The sequence below is a fragment of the Cervus canadensis genome, chromosome 14 (assembly GCF_019320065.1).
Source record: "Cervus canadensis isolate Bull #8, Minnesota chromosome 14, ASM1932006v1, whole genome shotgun sequence".
In the NCBI taxonomy this organism is placed as follows: Eukaryota; Metazoa; Chordata; class Mammalia; order Artiodactyla; family Cervidae; genus Cervus; species Cervus canadensis.
Window position 1 is genome coordinate 26,616,828 of NC_057399.1, and position 21,288 is coordinate 26,638,115.

The 21,288-nt window shown below is 34.6% G+C and overlaps 1 protein-coding gene across 1 annotated transcript in view; it reads left to right on the forward strand.

Moving 5' to 3' along the window:
* Positions 1 to 21,288, forward strand: part of PTAR1 (protein prenyltransferase alpha subunit repeat containing 1) — a 49,112-nt gene that overhangs the window by 17,800 nt on the left and 10,024 nt on the right. Inside the window, exons 3-6 of the mRNA XM_043486698.1 lie at positions 1,216 to 1,282; positions 8,814 to 8,918; positions 10,738 to 10,951; positions 19,104 to 19,408. Coding sequence (XP_043342633.1) covers positions 1,216 to 1,282; positions 8,814 to 8,918; positions 10,738 to 10,951; positions 19,104 to 19,408 — 691 coding nt within the window. The remainder of the gene's footprint in view (positions 1 to 1,215; positions 1,283 to 8,813; positions 8,919 to 10,737; positions 10,952 to 19,103; positions 19,409 to 21,288) is intronic.

Sequence of the window (21,288 nt, forward strand, 5' to 3'; positions counted from 1 at the left end):
ATTATAACAGTTTTTATTGTTTTATTTACTTAGCATTTAATATGAACTTGCTAGAGGTTATTGTATTTAGTATTATGCCTAGCTTGATCATCTTATCCTAAAATTCTCTTTTTCAGTTTTACTAAAATGAAGATGATATGTCTAAATATTATTGACTTTGTGTTATTAAATATAGGCTTGTGAAGGTTATTTGAGATCATGATAGATCCATAATGAATATGAATAGACTGTTTACACAATGAAAATAGAAAATAGAAAATGAAAAGATGTTCATAATAATTATAATTAAAGATTAGATTAAAACAAAAACGTAGTCTTTTTTACCTGCCACATTCATTTTTTAAAATATAATTGTATAAATCAGAGTCATAGGGACACAGGTATACTAATGTTACTCTTGGCGATAGATATCGTTCATTTGGAGGACAATTTGGAAATGCTTATTAGGAGCCATATTGATATTTATATTATTTGACATAGCAGTTCTACTCCTGGAAATATATCCAAAGAAATGAATCTGTGAGACAGAAAGTGTGCTTAAAATGTTTGTGGTAATACTATCCATAATAGTAAAAAGAAAACAGGAAACAGCCTAAAAGAATAAGATAAATGATAAAAAAAATTGTTATGCAGTTAAAAATGTATACTGTCGCAACATAGGAGAATGCATAAGTAATAATGTTGAGTGAAAAATGTAGAACAAATTGTGAATTTATCATTGCTATAACTGTGTAAAAATGTGTATAAAAAAGAATAATTTTGCAGGGGAATGTAAATGAACTGTTAACTAAGTTGAATTACATGTGATTCTTTTTCCCTTTTAAAAATTTGCACAGTTAATTCTTGAAATATTTGTGAAGTTAAATGAATAGTGGTATAGAAATTCTGTTTCTTTTTTGTGCCCAAAACTACTAACAGAATGAATAGGTTAGTTTGATTATTCTTTGTAGACATAATTGTAAAGTTGTTTCATTGTCAACTTTTAAAGAGTTACACTTATAAGTAGAAGAAAATCTTCACATCTTTGTACCTGAGGATAATCTTCATATCTCTGACAGCTTAGAAAAAGGTTATCATTAAAATTACTGTGACATGAAATATAAGTATAATGTGAGACATATATATATATAAAATAAAGAGGACTTTAAAAGAAAGAGAAGCCACATCCTCAAGGATAGGACTGTTTGTTTTTAATATGACTTCTCTTTATTTTAGAATTGATAGATGTCACATGCACCCTGCTACTTCTAAATCCAGACTTTACCACTGCGTGGAACGTAAGGTACGTCATTCTCATCAGTGATAAAATGAAATTGTTGAAATTTCTGAAGACATATAAGACCAGGAATTGTTAGCTTTTTGAAAAGTGAAATATAAATCAAGTGTTCATGGCATCTTACACTTATTTCTTCTTTATAATATCTCCATGACAATTCTAATACACACTTTGCTCCTTTTTGCATGTTTATGTCTATTCTCCCTCAAATTCATGAAAATACAAATTTTCATGTTGAATTACAGTATACCATTTGATACATGCATTTAACTTCCTTTTTTTTAGTGGAGGTAGAGGGACTCAGTATAATTGTTTGGATTATAAAGTGTTGGTTAGTGTATTTGAGGAGCACAGCAGTGCAGTGGAATGTGTAAAAGGTAAGCGTTAAAGGTCACAGACTCTTAGGTTAGTCCCATTGTGCCCCCTGTGGGCAGATCATTTGACATCTCGTCACTCAGTATTTTGGAGAGGGACCACATTTTATGAGTGTCTTAAGTTCTTTAATTCTGATTGTTGTAGCTTTAAACACAAAATACATTATAGAAATATTAACATTCAAATTTTCAGTTAAACAGTGTGTATGGTTTTTAAAAATTGGTGGTTCTTTAGACTAACACAAGTTTTCTTACAAGAAAGCAGGATATAAATTATAGATAAATAAAGGTAAAGTCCTGTTGAACATTGTGAATTCATTTAAAATTTTCTTGGAAAGAGCTGTAGATTATAGCTCTTTATCTTTAAAGATGACTTAAAGAATGCTTTAATTTTCTGTGAATTTTAATTCCAAGTTAGTGTTTTATAATACCTACTTAATTTTGTAATTGTAGCTGGTTTTATTAAATTTAGGTAACCTCTTAATTTTTTTAAAATTTTCTTCTGACTAATTAATAATCAGATATTTAAAGAGTAAGCAAGGATGGAATGTGTTAGAAGGTTTTAAAAATTTACAAATTTTAGAATTCTCATTTTCTTTTATGGGAAACTCCAAGTGGTTAGGGAGTAGACTAAATGTTTATGAATGGCTACTCTATTCCAGGGACCATACTACAACTTTATATGTTATCTCATTTAATCCACACAATACTGGACAACATTTTTTCATCAAATATTTATTGATTAACTACTATATGCTAGGTCCTAGACCCAGATGATACATTTAATATGAGAGAATGAAGAGGGTCAGTCTTGACTCTGGTTTTTGGCCTGAGCAACTGAAAGGTTGAAGTTGTTATTTACTGGAATGGGGATGTTTGGGAGAAGAGCAGAGGGGTATGTGCTGGTTGGAAGTCAAGAGTTCATTGTGGGATATGTTAGGTTTCTGTTCAAGTAGCTGTGTGTGACTGTAAATGTCAGGTGAGAGTTCTAGGCCAGATAAAATTTGGGAATCACTGGACAATGTATCATAGTTTAAGCCTTGAAGTTGTTTGAGATACCAGTAGTGGGTATAGATATTAGAAAAGAACCAGTCCGAAGACTTAAACACTGGGACACTACGGGTTTCTAGAGCAGCACAGTTCAGTATAGTAGCCTCTAGCCACGTGTAGCTATTGAGCCTTTGAGATATGACTAGTCTCCATTGAGAAGTCCTGTAAGTGTAAACTACACATCAGATTTTGAAGACCAAGTAACCCCTCAAAGTAAAATATCTTTCTTATTAATAATTTTATATTGATCACATGTTGAAATTATAATATTTTAAATATAGTGATAAACTAAAATTTTACTTTATACTTGTTTTTAATGTAGCTGTTAGAAAATTTTAAAGCACATATATGGCTGATATGTATGACTCACATTATATTTCTGTTGGACAGCCCTGTTCTAGAGTTTGCGAGATGAGGAAGAATCAACAAAGGAGACTTTTAGGAAGGTACTATAAACTTAAAACTGAGAGTTTTCTTAAGGGTACAGACGATGTCTTCTTTTTTTTTTTTTATTTCCCTAACATCTAACACTCCAGTGCCTGGTATATAACAGATACTCAGTTTGCAGACTTGGCACTGAAAATAATTAAATTCAGTGAAAAAGAATGAGTGTAATAGAGAACTGGAAGTACCATTTTTATGTTCACATATTCCTCATCATTACAGAGGAATTGAAAAATCCTTCCACAAGAAAGGATTTTTATTAACATATATATACACAAACACATAATTCATTGTATATTCATAGGGCAGTTTAGTGGTGAAGAACCTAGTTCTTAGATATATGGATCTTAGTCCTAGTTCATCAGTTAACTAGCAGTTGACTTTTGACAAGACTTTTAACTTCTCAGGAGTTTTAGTTTTCATATCTTTGAAATAAAAGATCTGAATAAGGTGTTATTATTATTTTTTTTTTTGGTATGATTCTTTTGGTCTATGTTTTGATTGTGTGTGGTTTAGTCTTATGAAGGGAAGTTGCTCCATAAATCTATCTTTAATGATGTTAATATCTGTTAATCTTGAAGCTTTTCTAGTAAGGCGATTTAGTAAGTTTTGTGCTAGATGAGTAGGAAGGAAATCTTGATTTTTAAAAAATCCATTGTAGATATGTTTTCTAGTAAATTTTAGTTTATATTAGTAAGATTGATGTACAAAGACATAGAATCATGAATACATTTTGAGCAAAAAACAAACTTTGAAAGTAAACTGATGTAACCCTATAAGGTCTCACAGATCAAATACTCAACATTTTATGTCTGATTGTTGGTACATTTCTTCTGACGTAACTTTCAGAAGCATTGAATGATTTTTGGCTGTATTTTATAAACAGCTAAAAGATTGTATAACACATCAGTAGTTGTTGCAGTCTCGGAAAAAATACAGGCAAGAATAAGTTTTTGAGTTGATCTGTAATTATGGTATATGATGTATATAGTTTAAAAATCTGGCTGGTGCTAGAAAAAAATGACTAGTACTTTTTCTTTTTGCTTTGACTTTGCTTTGAAAATTGGTGAATTAATTGACGAAAGAGGTTGACTTCATAATAATGTCCTATTCTTCCTTCAGTCTGTGAACATAGAATAAGCAAAACATCCTTGAGCAACTAGAAGAGCTGGTGTCCAGGCTCCAGTGATTCATAGTCTTTCTTCAGCCTATTTAAATTGGTAGCTTTGTGCAGATTTGATGTTTTGTTCAGACATTTGCAATTTGGAGACCTTGAGCAGGTTACTGAATCTCCCCCAGCTTCAGTCTCCTTATCTATAAAACTGAGGTAACTTTGGGCTGCACCATATGAAATCATCCTTTTTGTAGGTCAGAAATGATTAAGTCCAAATGTCCAGATCTTGGTTTCTAACACCATTCTCTAATAAAAGGAACTGGGCTTCTTAGAGGACTGACTGATTCTAGGACCAGGTCAGGTAATGTACCAGATGAATCTGGGACATCTTAAGAGAGCCAGAAAGTAAGTCAGTGCTTTCGTTGTCCAAAGCTGAAACAATTTGAGCAATAAAATAATGTAATAATGGATTATTACAAAGTATAAAATCAATATCCATAAGTCCATGCTGGTATAAATAAATGCTTGAATAAACAGAGACAATGGACAACTTTTCAGTACCAAAGAATTCCAAATAATTTATCTAGATAACTTCCCTCAAGGAAATGGAGCATATCTCCCTACTCCTTAAAGTGTAACCTTTTCCCAAAAAGTAGAGTGGAAAAATCTAGCATATACTACCTAAGCCAGATATTCAAGGTCAACATCAACAGTGACAAGTCATGCTGATGTTACATACCTCTGATACAATATGATGAAGATAGCACTTTATACCTCTGTGGTCCCCTCAAAACCCATAACCGTAGTCTAACCCTGAAAAAAATATATAAAATACCTGATGAGTATTCTTCAAAATTGTCAAGGCCATCAAAAACAAGGTGTATCTAAGGGACCAAGAGGAGCCTACAGAGATATAACAACCAAATATAATGTGATATCCTAATGGGACTCTAGAATTAAGAAAAAAAAAAAGATATTTGGTAAAAATGAAGCAATTCTGATTAAAGCATGGATTTCCAATACTAATCTATAAGTAATGGTTCATAAGTTGTGACAGTTGTACAATAATAATATAAAATGTTAATAATAGAAACTGGGTACAAGACATACAGGAATTCTCTTTATCATTCTTAAAAACTTCTCTATAAATTTAAAGCAATTCTAAATAAAAGGTTTATTTTTTAGAAAAACTGAAGTTGGCGATTCATATTATTCAACATAATACGGGATTTTCGTGAGAATTAAAGTAGAAAATATATGTAAATCACTTAACACTGTGCCTGATTCAGGAGAAGTGTTCAGTAAGTGGTGGTTTTTATGTGGATGACTTTTATTATTATCATCATTATTATTTCACACAATAACTTAAGATTAAAGAGTGAAAAAAAGGTGGCATATGTTTAGTCTACATATTTACTGTATACCAAGTACTGGGCTAACCAGTGGAGATTTTGCCATGGACAGAATACACATGGCCCCTGGTTTCCTACAAATTCTGATTAGAGTGACAGCAGAGAGAACCCCTAATAGTTTGAGCAGGGAGAGAAAATATAAAAACTCTATAGAATAAGATAAACTTTGCAGAAATATGCTAATGGCAATTTGTAAACTTTAAGGTGTAAGTACCTGGAATAACTAACTTCTTAGGACATTTAATTTTTCAATTTAATTACACACCTTTATCATGTTAACATGAAATATTTTAATTTGTAAATTCTTCATTTTCCTATTTACATATCTCATTAGACAGTTTAATTCAAGCTTCTCACATGGCTTATTAACATCAGTGACTTTGTCATCACAAGAACTAATTTTTTGAGTTATCTAGCACAGTTTTCTGGGCTTCCCTGGTGGCTCAGATGGTAAAGAACCCGCCTGCAATGCAGGAGACCTGGGTTTGATCCTGGGTTGGGAAGATCCCCCGGAGGAGGGCATGGCAGCACACTCCAGTATTCTTGCCTGGAGTATCCCCACAGACAGAAGAGCCTGGGGGGCTACAGTCCACGGGGTCGCAAAGAGTTGGACACGACTGAGCGACTAAGCACAACACAGCACAGTTTTCCAGAGCATATTGTGTTTACTTACATTTAAGTTGTTCCAGATACAACACTTTCCAAATTCACATGTGACTGGAAATTTTATCTCAAGCTATATTCCTACTTGAATACATTAAAGTACATGTTTTTTGTTGGATCTCTAGGTTATGTGATTGCTGATAGCTATAACTTAAACCGATTACAATATTTCTTTTTCATGTGATCTTTTAAAAACTTGTTTATAACGATCCAGCACCTACAATGTTCAGTCCTTCTTCTAGGAATATTTCTTAAATTGATGGTAAAATTTTGCTTCCTTTTTAAATGATTCTACCAGGCAGTCTTTTTAAGCATCCATCTATACCATTGATTGAGGTTGTTTCAGACTAAGATATCTTTACAAGTATAACTTTGTTGTTCAAAATAAAGAGATTAAGAGATGGCCCTTATTTAAGAAACTATAAAGATTCAGTTGTAGGGTAACTTCCTCTTTTCTGAAGAAAATTTTATTTCCTCTTGTGTATAGCTACATATGGGCTTCCCTGGTAGCTCAGATGGTAAAGGTAAAGAATCTGCCTGCAATACAGGAGACCCAGGTTCGATCCCTTGCTTGGGAATATCCCCTGGAGAAAGGAATGGCTACCCACTCCAGTATTCTTGCCTGGAGAATCCCATGGAGTCACAGGGTCGGACATGATTGAGTGACTAACGCAAACACAGATAGATATATGCGGGAATATAGGTAGGCAGCTGTAAGTAAGGAGAGCTTTAAATGTAGTAAATGGAAATTTGGCTTAATGTAGTAAATTGTCTACAGTAGCCACGCAGCAGCAGCAGCAGTGGTTTTTAAACGCTAGCGTGCCCTGGAGGAGTGTTTAACACACATTGCTTTGCCCCACTGGACTTTTTGATTCAGTGTGCTTGGCGTGAGGCTTAGGTTCCAAATGATGATGATATTGCAGTTAGGGACCCTATTTTGAGAAACATTGCACCTACAAAATATTGAAGAGTTTAAGTTACATAGAGTAGTATTCTGCCTTTGAACAAAACATTACATATTTCAAAAGAAAAAGGATCTAGAACTATAACTGGCTGTTGCGACAAATATTCCTTTGATGACATAGATTTCCTGTACATTGAAAGAAAAATAGTCAATAAATCATAAATCATTTTTTAAAGTAGCCATAAACCTTGGTATCACTTCAGACTGTCTTACAGAGTTAAGTTACTGACCTGAAATAAAATTGATTATAAAATGCAAGTATTTATTATCATTATTTAGTATTTTCATTAAAAAGGAAGTTCTTTTCCTTATCAAATAAGAATCTGTTGGGAAGGAAATGCATTGTGGTATTTAGGAACCAAGTCCATCTAAGTAGGTGAGATATATGGTCTAGGCTCTGGTTTTGTTGAGATTAACATCTCTGAAATAAATGATGAGCCCCTACCACAGGAAAGACATTTTAAGATTAATAGAAACTAGCAAATGACCTAATTTTAATATAAAACAATAGGTAAATTGAAAAATCAGAGAGTAATCAGTAATATCAGAGCTTATGATCAAAAACTTACCTGAGAAATTCAATCTAAACTTATATTAACCTGAGAAATAGGTGAAGCTCTGTTGCATGACATACTTTATAATTGCATTGAAGCTTTGAACAGTTTTAAAATAGCAAAGTTAATATTCCTTTTACTTTTGTTTATATTTCAAAAAGGAATGGTCTAGTGTATCAGGAGCCATTCAAGTATTTCTCCTGGTAATGTCTTTTGGAAACTTATCCTAAGTAGTAGTACAAATGAAGTTATAAGCACAGAGGTTTTTGTTTCAGAATGCCTTTAGAATGGCAAAAACTTGAAAGCAACCTGAAATGTCTAATTATAGGGGGCAGGGTTGTTAAATTAATGGATAGCTACTGAACAAAAACTATGTGACCATTTAAAATGTTTATTTTAAAGATTATAAAGAACTGTGGAAATAATTCTCAAGATATAAGAGCAGAATATAAAATTACATGTTAAAATATAGATGCATATGAAAGGTAGAAGGGAAAAATTAAAAAATAACCTGTTTGTTATGATGGCTATTGAATGATTTTTTTTACTTACATCTCAATCCAATGTGTTTGTTGTTGTATGTGTGGTTTTTGGTAATGAAGTAGATCATATCGAGTCTGACTTAGGAAGCTAGAATAATTCTTGATTAGTATTGGATCTGCCCTACATATACTGATGTCAGGCTTTATAAGTTTTGGAAATGATACAAGCCGGAAAACTCCTTTGCCCTCTACCAAATAGACAACTAAAGTTCCACTGCTGATTTAGGAGCTTCCGTTTCTGTTTTTTAATTTACTTCAAGATTATGAGAATACATTCTTGATTACTATGTATAACCTTTAAGAGAGTTTTATTTTTTTTAATTCTTGGAAATTTACTTCACAATGAAATTATATTAATAGTCATGCAGTTTGTTTGTGTAGAAAGATAAAGTAATAGTTCTTTTTATTTTTCTTTTACAGAAAAGAGCTGATCCTCTCAGGTACTTTAAATCCAATTAAGGACTTACATCTGGGAAAACTGGCCTTAACTAAATTTCCGAAGAGTCCAGAAACATGGATCCACAGGTGTGGTTAATTTACACCACAGAATTCTTAGGGCTTAGAATGGCTGGAGGGAAAAAAAACACAGAATATGAAGCAGGTCACATACTGATTACTGAATTCTGAAATCAAATTATATCTACATTCAAGCCTAGATGCCATCACTTTCTACTTAAGTGATATCTAGAGATTATTTAATCTCTTCAAGCTTTGGTTTTATCATTTGTAAAATGAGAATAATTATTACATCTATCTCAGAGTGGTTGAGTTTTACTTGAGGTAATGCATGTAAACACAAGCACAGTGCTCGGCATATGTTAAATACTCGGTAAATTTTATGTTATTACTGTCTATCTGAAGCAGTTATGGAAATTGCACTTAGATATTCAACTATAATGAGCAACTTGAGTTTTAATTAAATTTGGATTTAATTCAGTCAGGTATGTTCCTGGTAAAAATGGTGGTGGTGGTTGTTATGGTTATTAAAATTAACCAAATAAAGGCAACTGAGGTGAATGGGGTATAGACTGAATTAAAGTTGCTAAGACCTTAAATGCAAAGGATATTTTTAGGTTAAAAGCTGAGGCAGATGATCAAAGTGCATGTAAGAACTCTTTTCAAAATCCTAGCTATCTGGAAGCATTTTACTCTTGGATCCCATATAACATCTTTGACTAAAATGAGATGGTCTGGGCTTACTGGATGGGGTCAGTGGGGACATTCTCTGAAGAAATCTGTTCTTAGTTTATTAAGCCACTTTTACTTTTTTTTTAATCCTGAGCATTTTTAGGATCTTAAAGTCAGTTTAAGGTATCTTAACTGTAACCTTGCCTTTGGCTAGCATTGCAGAGCAGCTGCTTCCAAATGATACAGTTGGTTATACTTTCTCCCTATTAGAAACTGGGACAGCAGACTACAGAGAGGTGTTTGATTATGTGTATGGAGACTAGGAAAGGGGTGATGGTAGAGGAAGGGAGTTATTATTAACATAGATGCATCCATCGATTTATTGACTTGTCTAATATTTTATAAAGCAAGTTTTGGCTGTTAAAAATAACATTATTTGAAAATGACAAAAATGAATTTTGTTACTCAATTTCCTGTATCCTGGCTTGAAAATTTTTAATCTATAAAGAATGCTTTCTTAGGAGAAAATGTCTGTAAAAACTAAAGACAGTAAGTGGCTAGAGGCACTTTTGAGTGCTTTTCATTTAAATGTATGCTGATAAAAACCTTAAATAGATAAGGGGAAAATTACAGATGAAGACATTTTAAAATCTCCCTGATGGTTTCACTAATTATATTGATTTTTTTTCCTTCCAGATTCTATGCTATAATATAGAAATTTTGCTTCATAAAAGCTTAATGCAGCTTCTTCTTTGCAAACACACAAAGGATGAGGCATGCACATATAATTAAAAGTGAACTGTGCTGCTTTTGAGTATTTACCAGCCATTAATTAATATCACCCCTTCCCATACACACAGTACCACCAATCAGACACACACACACAAACATTCTTGTTGCCTTTACCTTTCCTGGCCAAATGAAGTTTTGGAGTTGTCATTTCCAAATTGATGACATTTCTCTTTTTGACAGATGTTAACATTTTAGAACGCTTATTCTATAATCTTTGTCCTTTATCCTCACCACCCCCACCCCCCCCACCCCCGCCTACATCCATGGTGCTAAAATTATTATCATTAAAAACAAAAACAACTCTTCCCCCACAAAAAAAAAAAAACCTTGAATACTGGGCATTACTTTGCATAGAGAACTCTGGTTGTTTTCCTCTCTGGTTTATTTTCTTTACTCATTTCTTGCCAACATGTTACTTTAACAGGCGATGGGTGCTACAACAGCTAATTCAGGAAACCTCCTTGCCTTCCTTTATGACCAAAGGAAACTTGGGAATAATTCCTGCAGAAAGGACACAGCAACTAATACGAGAAGAGATGGAGGTCTGTGGTGAAGCAGCAGGGAGATACCCAAGCAACTATAATGCCTGGTCTCATCGCATCTGGGTTTTACAGCACCTGGCTAAGCTAGACACCAAGGTAGGGTGTTGTTTTGTGTCCCTAGGCACACTTCTGTCTGCCATTTAAATCATCTGGTAGTATGTAGTAGTTCCTTCTAAGAGGAGCTTTTAAAGAGAGAAGTAGAGGAACTAATGGCCCAGTAGCCCAGAGAGGATTGCAACAACTGATACCTCCAGGGAAACTGGCAATTTAAAAAAAGTTTGCATTCCTCACCCGCACGGCTTTGGCACTCTTTTAGGCTAGTGTACTGGTAGAACAAAGAAGGTTTAAGCAGTAAGGAATACTGAGTATAGCTCGTTTTGCCCTGAAACAGGAAGAGATTATTAAACTTTATACAGTTGAAATTGTTCTTTCTTGGTAGCCTTTTGTTATGTGAGTTAATGTGCTAGATCAGCTGGCTGCCTTTTCACAATCTCTTCTCCTGCGGAGGGAGCAGAAGATCTCACACAGGTGTTCCCACACTTGGCCGAGTCTGTAAATTACCTGATGATTCTTACGTCCTACCCCACGTCTACTGAATCAAAATGAAGGTAGGATTTAAAGATCAGTATTTTTCACAGGTTCAGGGGATTATTTGGATGCAGAACCAGGTTGGGAACTGTCACTGCCTAATCCTTTTAGTTTAGAAATGAGGAGATAGAAGTTTCCAGAGAATTTTAATGGCTTGGACTCAGCCACAGTTGTATCATTTATTATTCATCAGAATGAAAGCCAGGTATCCTTGTACTCCTTCTTACGTACTACAGCTTCTCCATTGTTTCTTCACTTCTTATGGTATCAGGGCTTTAGAAACTAGAGTACTCTTCCAAAAGCTTCCCAGGCTTAAGACAATTTAAAGGGGTCAGAATGTCTCACATGGTGCTTTCAGATTATTGAGGACGCATTCTCCATTTTTGCTTCATCCCTTCCTGTATCTCCTTTCAGGCCCCCTCTCCTCTCTCTGTGTGCTAGCCAGAGACTCCTCCAGAATAAATAGGAGAGCATTCACTTCTGAGGGATTTTAAGCCAACAATTCTGAAAGAGAAGGCATTCTTTGCAAATTACATGGCTTTGCATTTCAGGAGGGGTGGCCACCTAATGGAATGGAAAAAGAAACAACAGAATTACATTAACCCGGGTTCAGATTCTGGCCCTATTAGCTTTTTGTGTAAAGTAAGGCTTTAATGTTTTCATCTATAAGATAGGGGCTCTGCTGCCTGCCTCAGTGGATTGTGGTGAAAATTACTTGTGTTAATGTGTATAAAGTACTGGGCACCTAGTAGAGGCTCACAGATTTTTAGTTCGTTTCTCTGCTCCCCATAGATAGAAAACTTAGGTGAAACTTGACTACCAGCTTGCTAGGTCAACTCAGTGCAATTCGTTCATGAAAAAAGTAGTGAAACTTTATCGTTACCAGACACTGTCCTATACGTTGGATATGGCATAAAAACAAAAAGCTTACTATCAACAAATTGAAAAATCTAGTTGAAACAGATACTGACAGTTACAAAGCAGGGTGGCACTTGGAGAAACTGAGGGAATTTCCAGGCACAGCGGGAGCGCAGAAATGTCTCCTCATCCTGACCAGGCTCGTAGACAGCAGCTGCCAGAGGGAGCGATGCTACATTCTCAGGGGCCTGGAGCAGTGAATTCAAGTTATCTGGTGGGTATAGTGGATATGGAGTGCTTTAAAGTCAGTCATCTCAGCTACACAACTTGGTGTCCTGTGATAGGTAGGGAGAGGGAAGGGGAAGGTTGTGGATAAAGGAAGGCAGAGTTCAGGTGAGCTGAGAGCTCTTTGGAAGCTTTCTTGCCTTGATGTGGACCTTTTAAAGTAGCAGTCCATAAATCAGAAACACAGGGCCAAGGTGAAATTCTTGGTTCCTCAAGACCATCTGTTGTTAAAGATGACAGCGCATAAGTCATGTATGAACTCATCTGCCCTGGCCCACTGCTAGGCTTACATGTTGTCAGCCTGCCCTCCTCTGCCCTTGGGGGTCTTGGCACTTTTCCTGTCACCACTGCCACTGTCTCTCACTCTCAGTGAAGGGTGCTGAATTTACAAAATCCGCTTTCTGTTCTTATAAGCTATTGGGCCCAGCTAGGAGATCAAGATGATGGGAAAAGACCCTGATGCTGGGAAAGATTGACGGCAGGAGGAGAAGGGGACAGCAGAGGATGAGATGGTTGAATGGCATCACTGTCTCAATGAACATGAGTTTGAGTAAGCTCCAGGAGATGGTGAAGGACAGGGAAGCCTGGTGTGCTGCAGTCCATGGGGTCACAGAGAGTCAGACACAACTGAGCAACTGAACAACAGGGAGATCATGTCCTACAGTGCTTTGTCTGTTAGAGGAAGTAATCGCAAAAGTTTTAGTTGTCTAGCACAGCTTAAAAATACATATAAAATGAGTGGCATTTTTTTACTTAGAAAATTGAAAATGATTTTTTGAAGTGCTCATATTTAGCTTGGTAAGGGTGTAAAGTGAAAGTGAAAGTCACTCAGTTGTGTCTCTTTGCGACTCCATGAACTCTACAGTCCATGGAATTCTCTAGGCCAGAATACTGGAGTGGGTAGCTTTTTCCTTCTCCAGTGAATCTTCCCAACCCAGGGATCGAACCCAGGTCACCTACATTGCAGGCAGATTCTTTACCAGCTGAACCACAAAGGAAGGGTGTAAAGGCAAGCATTATAGAAATTGATAAAAATCTTACCAAAGGGCAACATGGCAGCATTTACCAGACTTTAAGATGGGTATTATCTCTAATGTAGCAATTCTGCTTCTAGGCATTCATCCTAAAGAAAAAATGGGAGATGCACTATGGTATAGTGATTAAAGGCTTCACTCAGTGATCATACAAACACAATATGAATGCTGACTCTACCAGCAGTTTGCTGTGTGGCCTTAAAAAGGGCTCTTAGCCTCTCTAACCTCAGTTTCCTCATCTGTAAATTGGAGATGATGACAATTCCTACCTCCTCGAGTGATGTAAATTAAGTGGGAGAATCCACATAAAGTGGCTGTCCCTAGTGCTCATACTAAGTGATCAGTAAACACTGGATATTATATTAAATATGGAAGTTTGATATATAAAAATACTGTATATAATAGTGAAAAACTGGGAACAGTCTAATTTAATAACAATGCATTTCACTGCAGTTCATCACAAAGTAGAATATTTTGTTGCTACTAGAAATTATATTTTTAAGATTATTTAAAGAAAAATGTTAATTATAAGTTAAGGATATAAACTAAATATGAAATGGGCCTAATAATCTTTTATGTTATTAGCATTGAATAGTATTTAATGTATTTTGAATAGTATCTGGCATATTATAAGTGTGCAACAGATATTTATACACACCAACACAGTGCCATTATGGATATATTTTGTTATATTTTCTATAAGCATGTGTTTTCTAGTCAGGAAAAAAAATAGGTTACAGAATAAAGAATACTTACTAGTGCTATGGGGTAGAATTATGAGAGGTTTTAATTTTCTATTTTTTGTTTCCTGTGATGTTTGTGTTTTTCAGTGGACATATATTAAAGTAAATTTTAAAATAATCTATTTTTTCAGGGTGGGGTGGAAGGAAACAGTCGCAGTTGAAAACACTGTTAGACGTAGTATTCCATTTATGAGACATATTCAGAACAAGCAAAGTGGATTAGCAGGTGCCAGAGACTGGGGGGAATGGGGAATTAGAGGACTCCTAATGGGAATAGGGGTTGTTTTGGAGGTGATGAAAATGTTTTGAAATTATAATCATGACAGAGGCAAATCAAAACTGCAATGAGATATCACCTCACTCCTTTCAGAATGGCTGTCATCAAAATATTTATCATCAAAAGTAATAAATGTTGGCAAAGATGTAGTGAAAAGGGAAACCCTTGTACACTGTTGATAAGGATGTAAATTGGTACAGACAGTAATGAAAACAGTATGAAGTTTCCTCAGAAAATTAAAAATAGAACTACCATATGATCTAGCAGTTCCACCCTTGGGTACATATATGAAGAAAACAGAAATACTAATTTGAAAAGATACATGTACCCCAGTGTTCATAGCAGCATTATTTACAGAAGCCAAGCTACAAAACCTTCCTAAGTGTCCATCAACAGATGAATGGACAAAGAAAATGTGATTGATACGTATGTGTGTATATATTAATATACATGATGAAATATTACTCAGCGATAAAAAAGAATGAAACTCTGGCATTTGCAGCAACATGGACGGCCTTAGAGGGTATTACGCGTAGTGAAATAAGCCAGGCAGAGATAAAGAAACACTGTATGTTATCACTTATATGTGGACTCTATGAAGTAAACAAATGAATTTAACAGAAACATTCTCAGATACAGAGAACAAACTAGTGGTTACCATAGGGACAGGGGAGGGATGAGGAGCAAGATGGGAGTAGGAGATTTAGGCAGTTAAAGTTACTGTGTGTGAAATGAGTAAGCTGCAGGGATGGACTGTGGCACAGGGAAATACAGCCATTTTATAGTAATTTTAAATGGAGTATAGTCTATAAAAATATTGAATCACTATGTTGTACCTCTGAAACTAATATAATATCGTAAGTCAATTATATGTCAATAAAAAAGAAAAAAGAAAGTGTATGCGAATTAGATGACGGCAGTGGGACGAGGGAGCCCGGTGGGCTGCCGTCTGTGGGGCCGCACGGAGTCGGACACGGCTGAGGCGACTCGGCGGCAGCAGGGGCTGTGCAACTCTGCGACTCTACCAAAAATCAGGAGTTTTTTCAACTTCAAAAATTCATCCTAATAAAGCTTCAAGAATAGCTAAGAAATTGTTGGAAAAAAAGGAAAAATAAGGAACTCTGTATGTCGCTGTATGTTTATATATTTAAATGTTTATAGAAATAGAGTATAAAAGCCTAGAAACTAATTCCAGTGCACAGTATGTACAAATTTCATTGATGATAAATATGGCATTTCACATGATTGGAGAAGGGATTCTTTGCTCAATTTGTGATGCTAATAAGATTGAGTTTTTAGAAAATGATGGTTAGATTTTAATCTCACATACCAACCTGAACTCTTAAGTGAAATAAAAACATGTGAAGAAAAAAGGAATTTAAAAAATCAGTTGCAGTAATATATAAGAAAAATATTTACAACACAGATACTTAATACTTGCAAACTCATAAGAACAGTAATGACTTTCACAAAGAATAAGTTGAGCAATTATAAAAGAGAATTAGACAAACAGGCAGTTTGTAAAAGAAACAAAGATAAGTGAATAGGAAAAATATTTAGCTTTAATCATAATTAAGGAAATGTAAATTAAACATGATTTTCCATTTACTGGGCTTCCCTGGTTGGCTCAGCCAGTAAAGAATCCGCCTGCAGTGCAGGAGACCTGGGTTCAGTCCCCTGGGTTGAGAAGACCCTCTGGAGAAGGGAACGGCTACCCACTCCAGTATTCTGGCCTGGAGAATTCCATGGACTGTATAGTCCATGGGGTTGCAAAGAGTCAGACATAACTGAGCAACTTTAACTTTGACTTCCACTTACTAAGTTAGCTAAAACTAAAGTATTGATGAGGAATTTAGGAAACAAACATTAAGATCTTCTTCCAATAGGGGCATAAATTATACAGCCTTCCGGGAGGGCAGTTTGAAATACACATCAAGAACTTTACAGAATTTTTCTCACTGTTTCAATTAGTATACTTCTAGAAATTTCTCCTAAATAAAAATAAGACATGTACATAGATTTATATGTGTGTATACATAGGCGTGTTACTTAACGCAAAGTGGAAACAAAATGACGGAATGGTTTAAATTGTGATAATCTTTAGGATGAAGTATTATGCAAAAGTTTAAAATTATGTTGTAGAGTAATACTTAGTGAAATTGGAATTTATACTTTAAATGAAATAAAATTTCGATATAAAAGCTATCCTAAATTTGTGTTAAGTAAATTAAACAGATGCATTATTGCAAAAAGCTGAGAGATTGGTTGTATGGTAGAATATTAAAAGTAGTCATTGTTGGTCAGTAGGATAATGAATGAAGTGGGGATTTTTTTGCTTCTTTATATTCTGTATTTTTACATTTTTCTATAATAATCATCTTGTATAATCAGAGGAAAAACCAAATGTTTTTTAAAAAATTCATGGAATTCATGGTGTATGTGTATATAAGAACTAGCATTTCTAGTAGTCTTTCATTTTAAACCTGTTATCTTCCGTTTCATAGCCCTGCTTCCATAGTTTCCTTATAATTTATTTATTCACTTACTCATTTTTATGTGGAATGTTGGAAAAGAATAATTATACAAAGGTCTTTTGTTCTGTCAGTGCCTTCCAGTTAAGCTGTATCTTTGTGCAGTATCTTTAAGATCACTTAAAAATAATTGCTGTCTTTTTAAAAAAAAAAATCACTGCCTTTTATTCTACTAAGAAAACACCCTGAAATTCCTGTTAAAAGATTTCTTCTTTAGTTAGTAGGCATTTTATATCTTAGGGAAAAGAATATAGTGAATTTTCTCTTAAATAGTCTCAGAAAAGAGTTATTAGGAATTGAATTAGTTTTGCTGAAAACCTTTTAAATATATGCTATTTTTGCCTCAAAATTACAATAAATTTTTAATTTTTACATGTAGAAAATATATAATAGAAATAATCTAAATGTTTTTCACATTATATAAATTCATTTTAAACAAGTTTTATATTCTTTTCAATGCATAGTAAGAAGCTGTACCATAATTAAAATGCTGCTGTATTATAGTCTGAATTTCCTGCAGGTTAATTCTTCAAAAATATAATTCTTAAAAAAAAAAAAAACCTTAAGATTAGTTTTTGTCTTGCAGGTAGAAGTTTATCTGGTGGATTTATTTTGCCCACCTTTTAAATCAAATAAGCAATTTGTTTTCCATTTCTCAGAGACTCACTGGCAATAGCCTCTGAAATAAATTTATGTGGCTGTGAATTAACTTATTATAATTTAAAGGAGATGTTTAAAACATTTCACTGATAAAACTTGACCATCCTAGCTGGGAGTAATCATATCCCTCTTTACCAGTCACTTTGTTTATTAAATTGTTCATTCGTTCATTCATTCATTAAACATTTATATATAGGGTATAGGGTGATGGGAACATTAATTAGAAATGAATAAGTATCTTAAAAAACTTGTATAGTTTAGTGGGGATGAAAAGGTATACAGGAATTTCTATAATATATATGATGGAACATACAAGAACTATGGAGGCTGAGAAGAGGGAAGACTTCTAGTTTTCTCTTTGAAAAGTAGAGAGGGATCTTGCTTAAGAAGAAGGCATTTGCCTGAGCTCCTTGAAGAGCAGGTAAAAGAGCCTTTGGCATTGTGTGGGGTGTATGGTTCACTACTGATAAGTACATGTCATTTTTCCTTAACTGGTCTGAAAATCCTCTGACAGGTGTGATAAGCCCTCAATACACCTTTTTCTGATCAAAACTTATTTGTTTGCTAACCTGACTGAGACACTGCCAAATAATTTATTTTTTCATAAATGCTGCTTTTTATCTCCATTTGAAATTCTTTAGTTTGCAGATTTAAACAGTTCACTGCTGAATTTTGTCTTACCTATTTAAAAAAGTCTTTTATCATTGGTGGTAAGTTTGAGACAAGTAGTGAAAGTCATGAGCACTTGAAAATTCCTGTTAGTCATGCATCATGTTTTTGTACTAAGCCCTTAGAATTAAGTAGTGAACGAAATAGACGTGGTTTCTGCCCTGATGACATTTAATAGTGCCAGAGAAATAATTACACTGAGTCTATTGTTGAACACATAGTTAGATACAGTACAGATTCATTAAATGCAAAAAAAGTTTCCATTAAAGTGACCTCTGAGTTTATATTTTCCCTTCAGTATAAGCATTAAATTAAAAATGAATACCCAGTGTCTCTCCTTATTTTAGAATCTGGCTGTTCTATGTGTATGCCAATTAGAAAGTTCCTTAAATTCAGTAGTATTAAAAAAAATTATTATTTTCTAAAAGAAATGGAACATGAGTATTTATTAAGCAACAACACTGTGTTGGATGTTATATACAAAATATTGGTAGGAATGGCATTATCAAAACAAGGAATGAATGAAAGAAATTCAAAGCATTAACGGAAAAAAGAAAACCTTTAGCAATTCCTCATTTCACTTCCCTTTTTCCTTCCTACAAGATTCTTCTTGATGAACTATCTTCTACTAAACACTGGGCATCCATGCATGTTTCAGACCACAGTGGATTTCACTACCGCCAATTTTTATTAAAGTCTTTGATTAGCCGAACTGTGACTGACGGTTCTGTATTGGAGCAAAGTCCTTTGAGAAGTGAGTCAACTGTAGTTCTCCCAAAAGATGAAGAAGCAGTGGCTTCAGCAGAGGAATCAAGGATAAATCTTCCCCATCTTCTAGAAGAAGAAGTTGAATTCACCACTGATCTTATTGATGCCTACCCAGGACATGAAACCCTTTGGTGTCATAGGTAAGAGAAGGAAGATGTATTTCCTGCATGAAATTGTGTGTCCTTATGAGAGTTACAGAAGGTCTTACATCTGACTCGAGCCTCTTTGGGTAAATATGGTAATTTGACTGTGGAACTTTGCCTGAGTGATTCAGAGGAGTTTGTATTACCATAGCCTCTTCACAGTCTTCATCAACATGAGGTTCTTCGCACAGACCTTTGCCAATGGCTCAAGATGGTGGTGGTCATCCTTGACTGTGAAACAGAATACATATATTACTTCCAAACTAAAAAACGTTTCTGGACTCCCTCTTTGGAGATCCTGATACTTAGCATTTCTGCGATAGAGTGCTGCCATCTGTCTTTTAAAAAAATAAAGAAAAAACCCTAACAGGTAAATTTGATGTACAGTCAGGGTTAAGACCAATGATTAGACCCTGTGAATAGTTAAGCTTTGGCTTCCCAAATGTCTCAGTGGTAATGAATCTGCCTGCCAATGCAGGAGACGTGGGTTTGATCCCTGGGTCTGGAAGATCCCCCTGGAGAAGGAAATGGCAAACCCACTCTAGTATTCTTTCCTGGAGAATTACATAACAGAGGAGCCTGGCGGGCTACAGTCCATGGGGTCACAAAGAGTCATACACGTCTGAGCACACACAGATGGTTAAGCTTTACTATTCTTCCCAACCATTATGGCCTGCAGATTAATTTACTTTGAGTATAATCTCTTGACATTTTTTTATTTTTTAAGGTAAAATATATTTTATTAATATTTGTTTAATTTTACTATTCAGGATTATTATGAAGGTGTGAAAGAGGGTTAGCAACCTCATAACTTGAGTTTTAAGTACCTTTGACAGTACTTCTCATGTTGAAATGAAATCCAAGTATGGAAATCCCCTGATTGGTTTATTTTGGATTATCATTTAGTTGGAGGCATCTCTGGCATTAAATATACAGATTTTACTTCAAGTTACAAGATTATGCTTATAGACAAATGACTTGCCTGTGTTAGGCAAGAGGTAGGCATTTTAAATTGCATATTTAAATTGTGTATTTTTTTAAGTTAATTGAAATTTGTTCCCTTTTTCCAGACTAAATATATTTGGAAGATATATGAGAAGATGAAAGACAATCTCCCCTCTTTGGCACCTTTGTAAATACAAAATTGTCTTTTTCTCTTAAAAACAAGACAGTCTTATTCCACATTTTTAGAAGAGGAGATAGATCTTGACTTGCATGTTTTGGTGTTAGATTTTTGTTGCTGTTTCATATTTAGACACATAATAGCCAGGCTCAGAGAATATTAAAAATTATATTTGTTTTTGGAAGATAGCTAGATTGTTAGAACAGAAACTTTCTTTTTCATAAGATTAATGGGAGTTTGGAATGGGGAGAAGAGACAGTTGGGAAGACCTATATATCATACAGACCAGTTTGCTACTGATTCAGTGCCCTTAAGCCGCTTCTCTGTCCTTTAAGATTTATCTGTAAAATGAGTCTGTTATGTGCTCCTTTGTCTGTTCCAGAATAAGCTAGGAAAATGAATAGAATTCTCTTTTAAAGGCTTAGAATTGTTAATATAAATGATGAGATATAACAACCTGAAATCTATGTAGTTTACCTTATTTTGTACAAAGATGTGAACCCCACTTTCTCACAATTTTTGGAAATTAGGCATATGGATCTTCATTTTTAACAAATAACTACAGATGATTCTAAGAGCAGGAAAACTCTCCTTAGAGGAAGAACAGGAACTGTGTGTTTTAACATACTTTTCTCAGAGCCCAGCACATTCTAGCACATGTGGATGTTTAATGAGACTATAGTGCTGGATTAGGGGCAGATTCAGAGGGTTTCTAAAATAGTAAGTCCAGTTGCAGCAGTTCTGTTCTTATTAA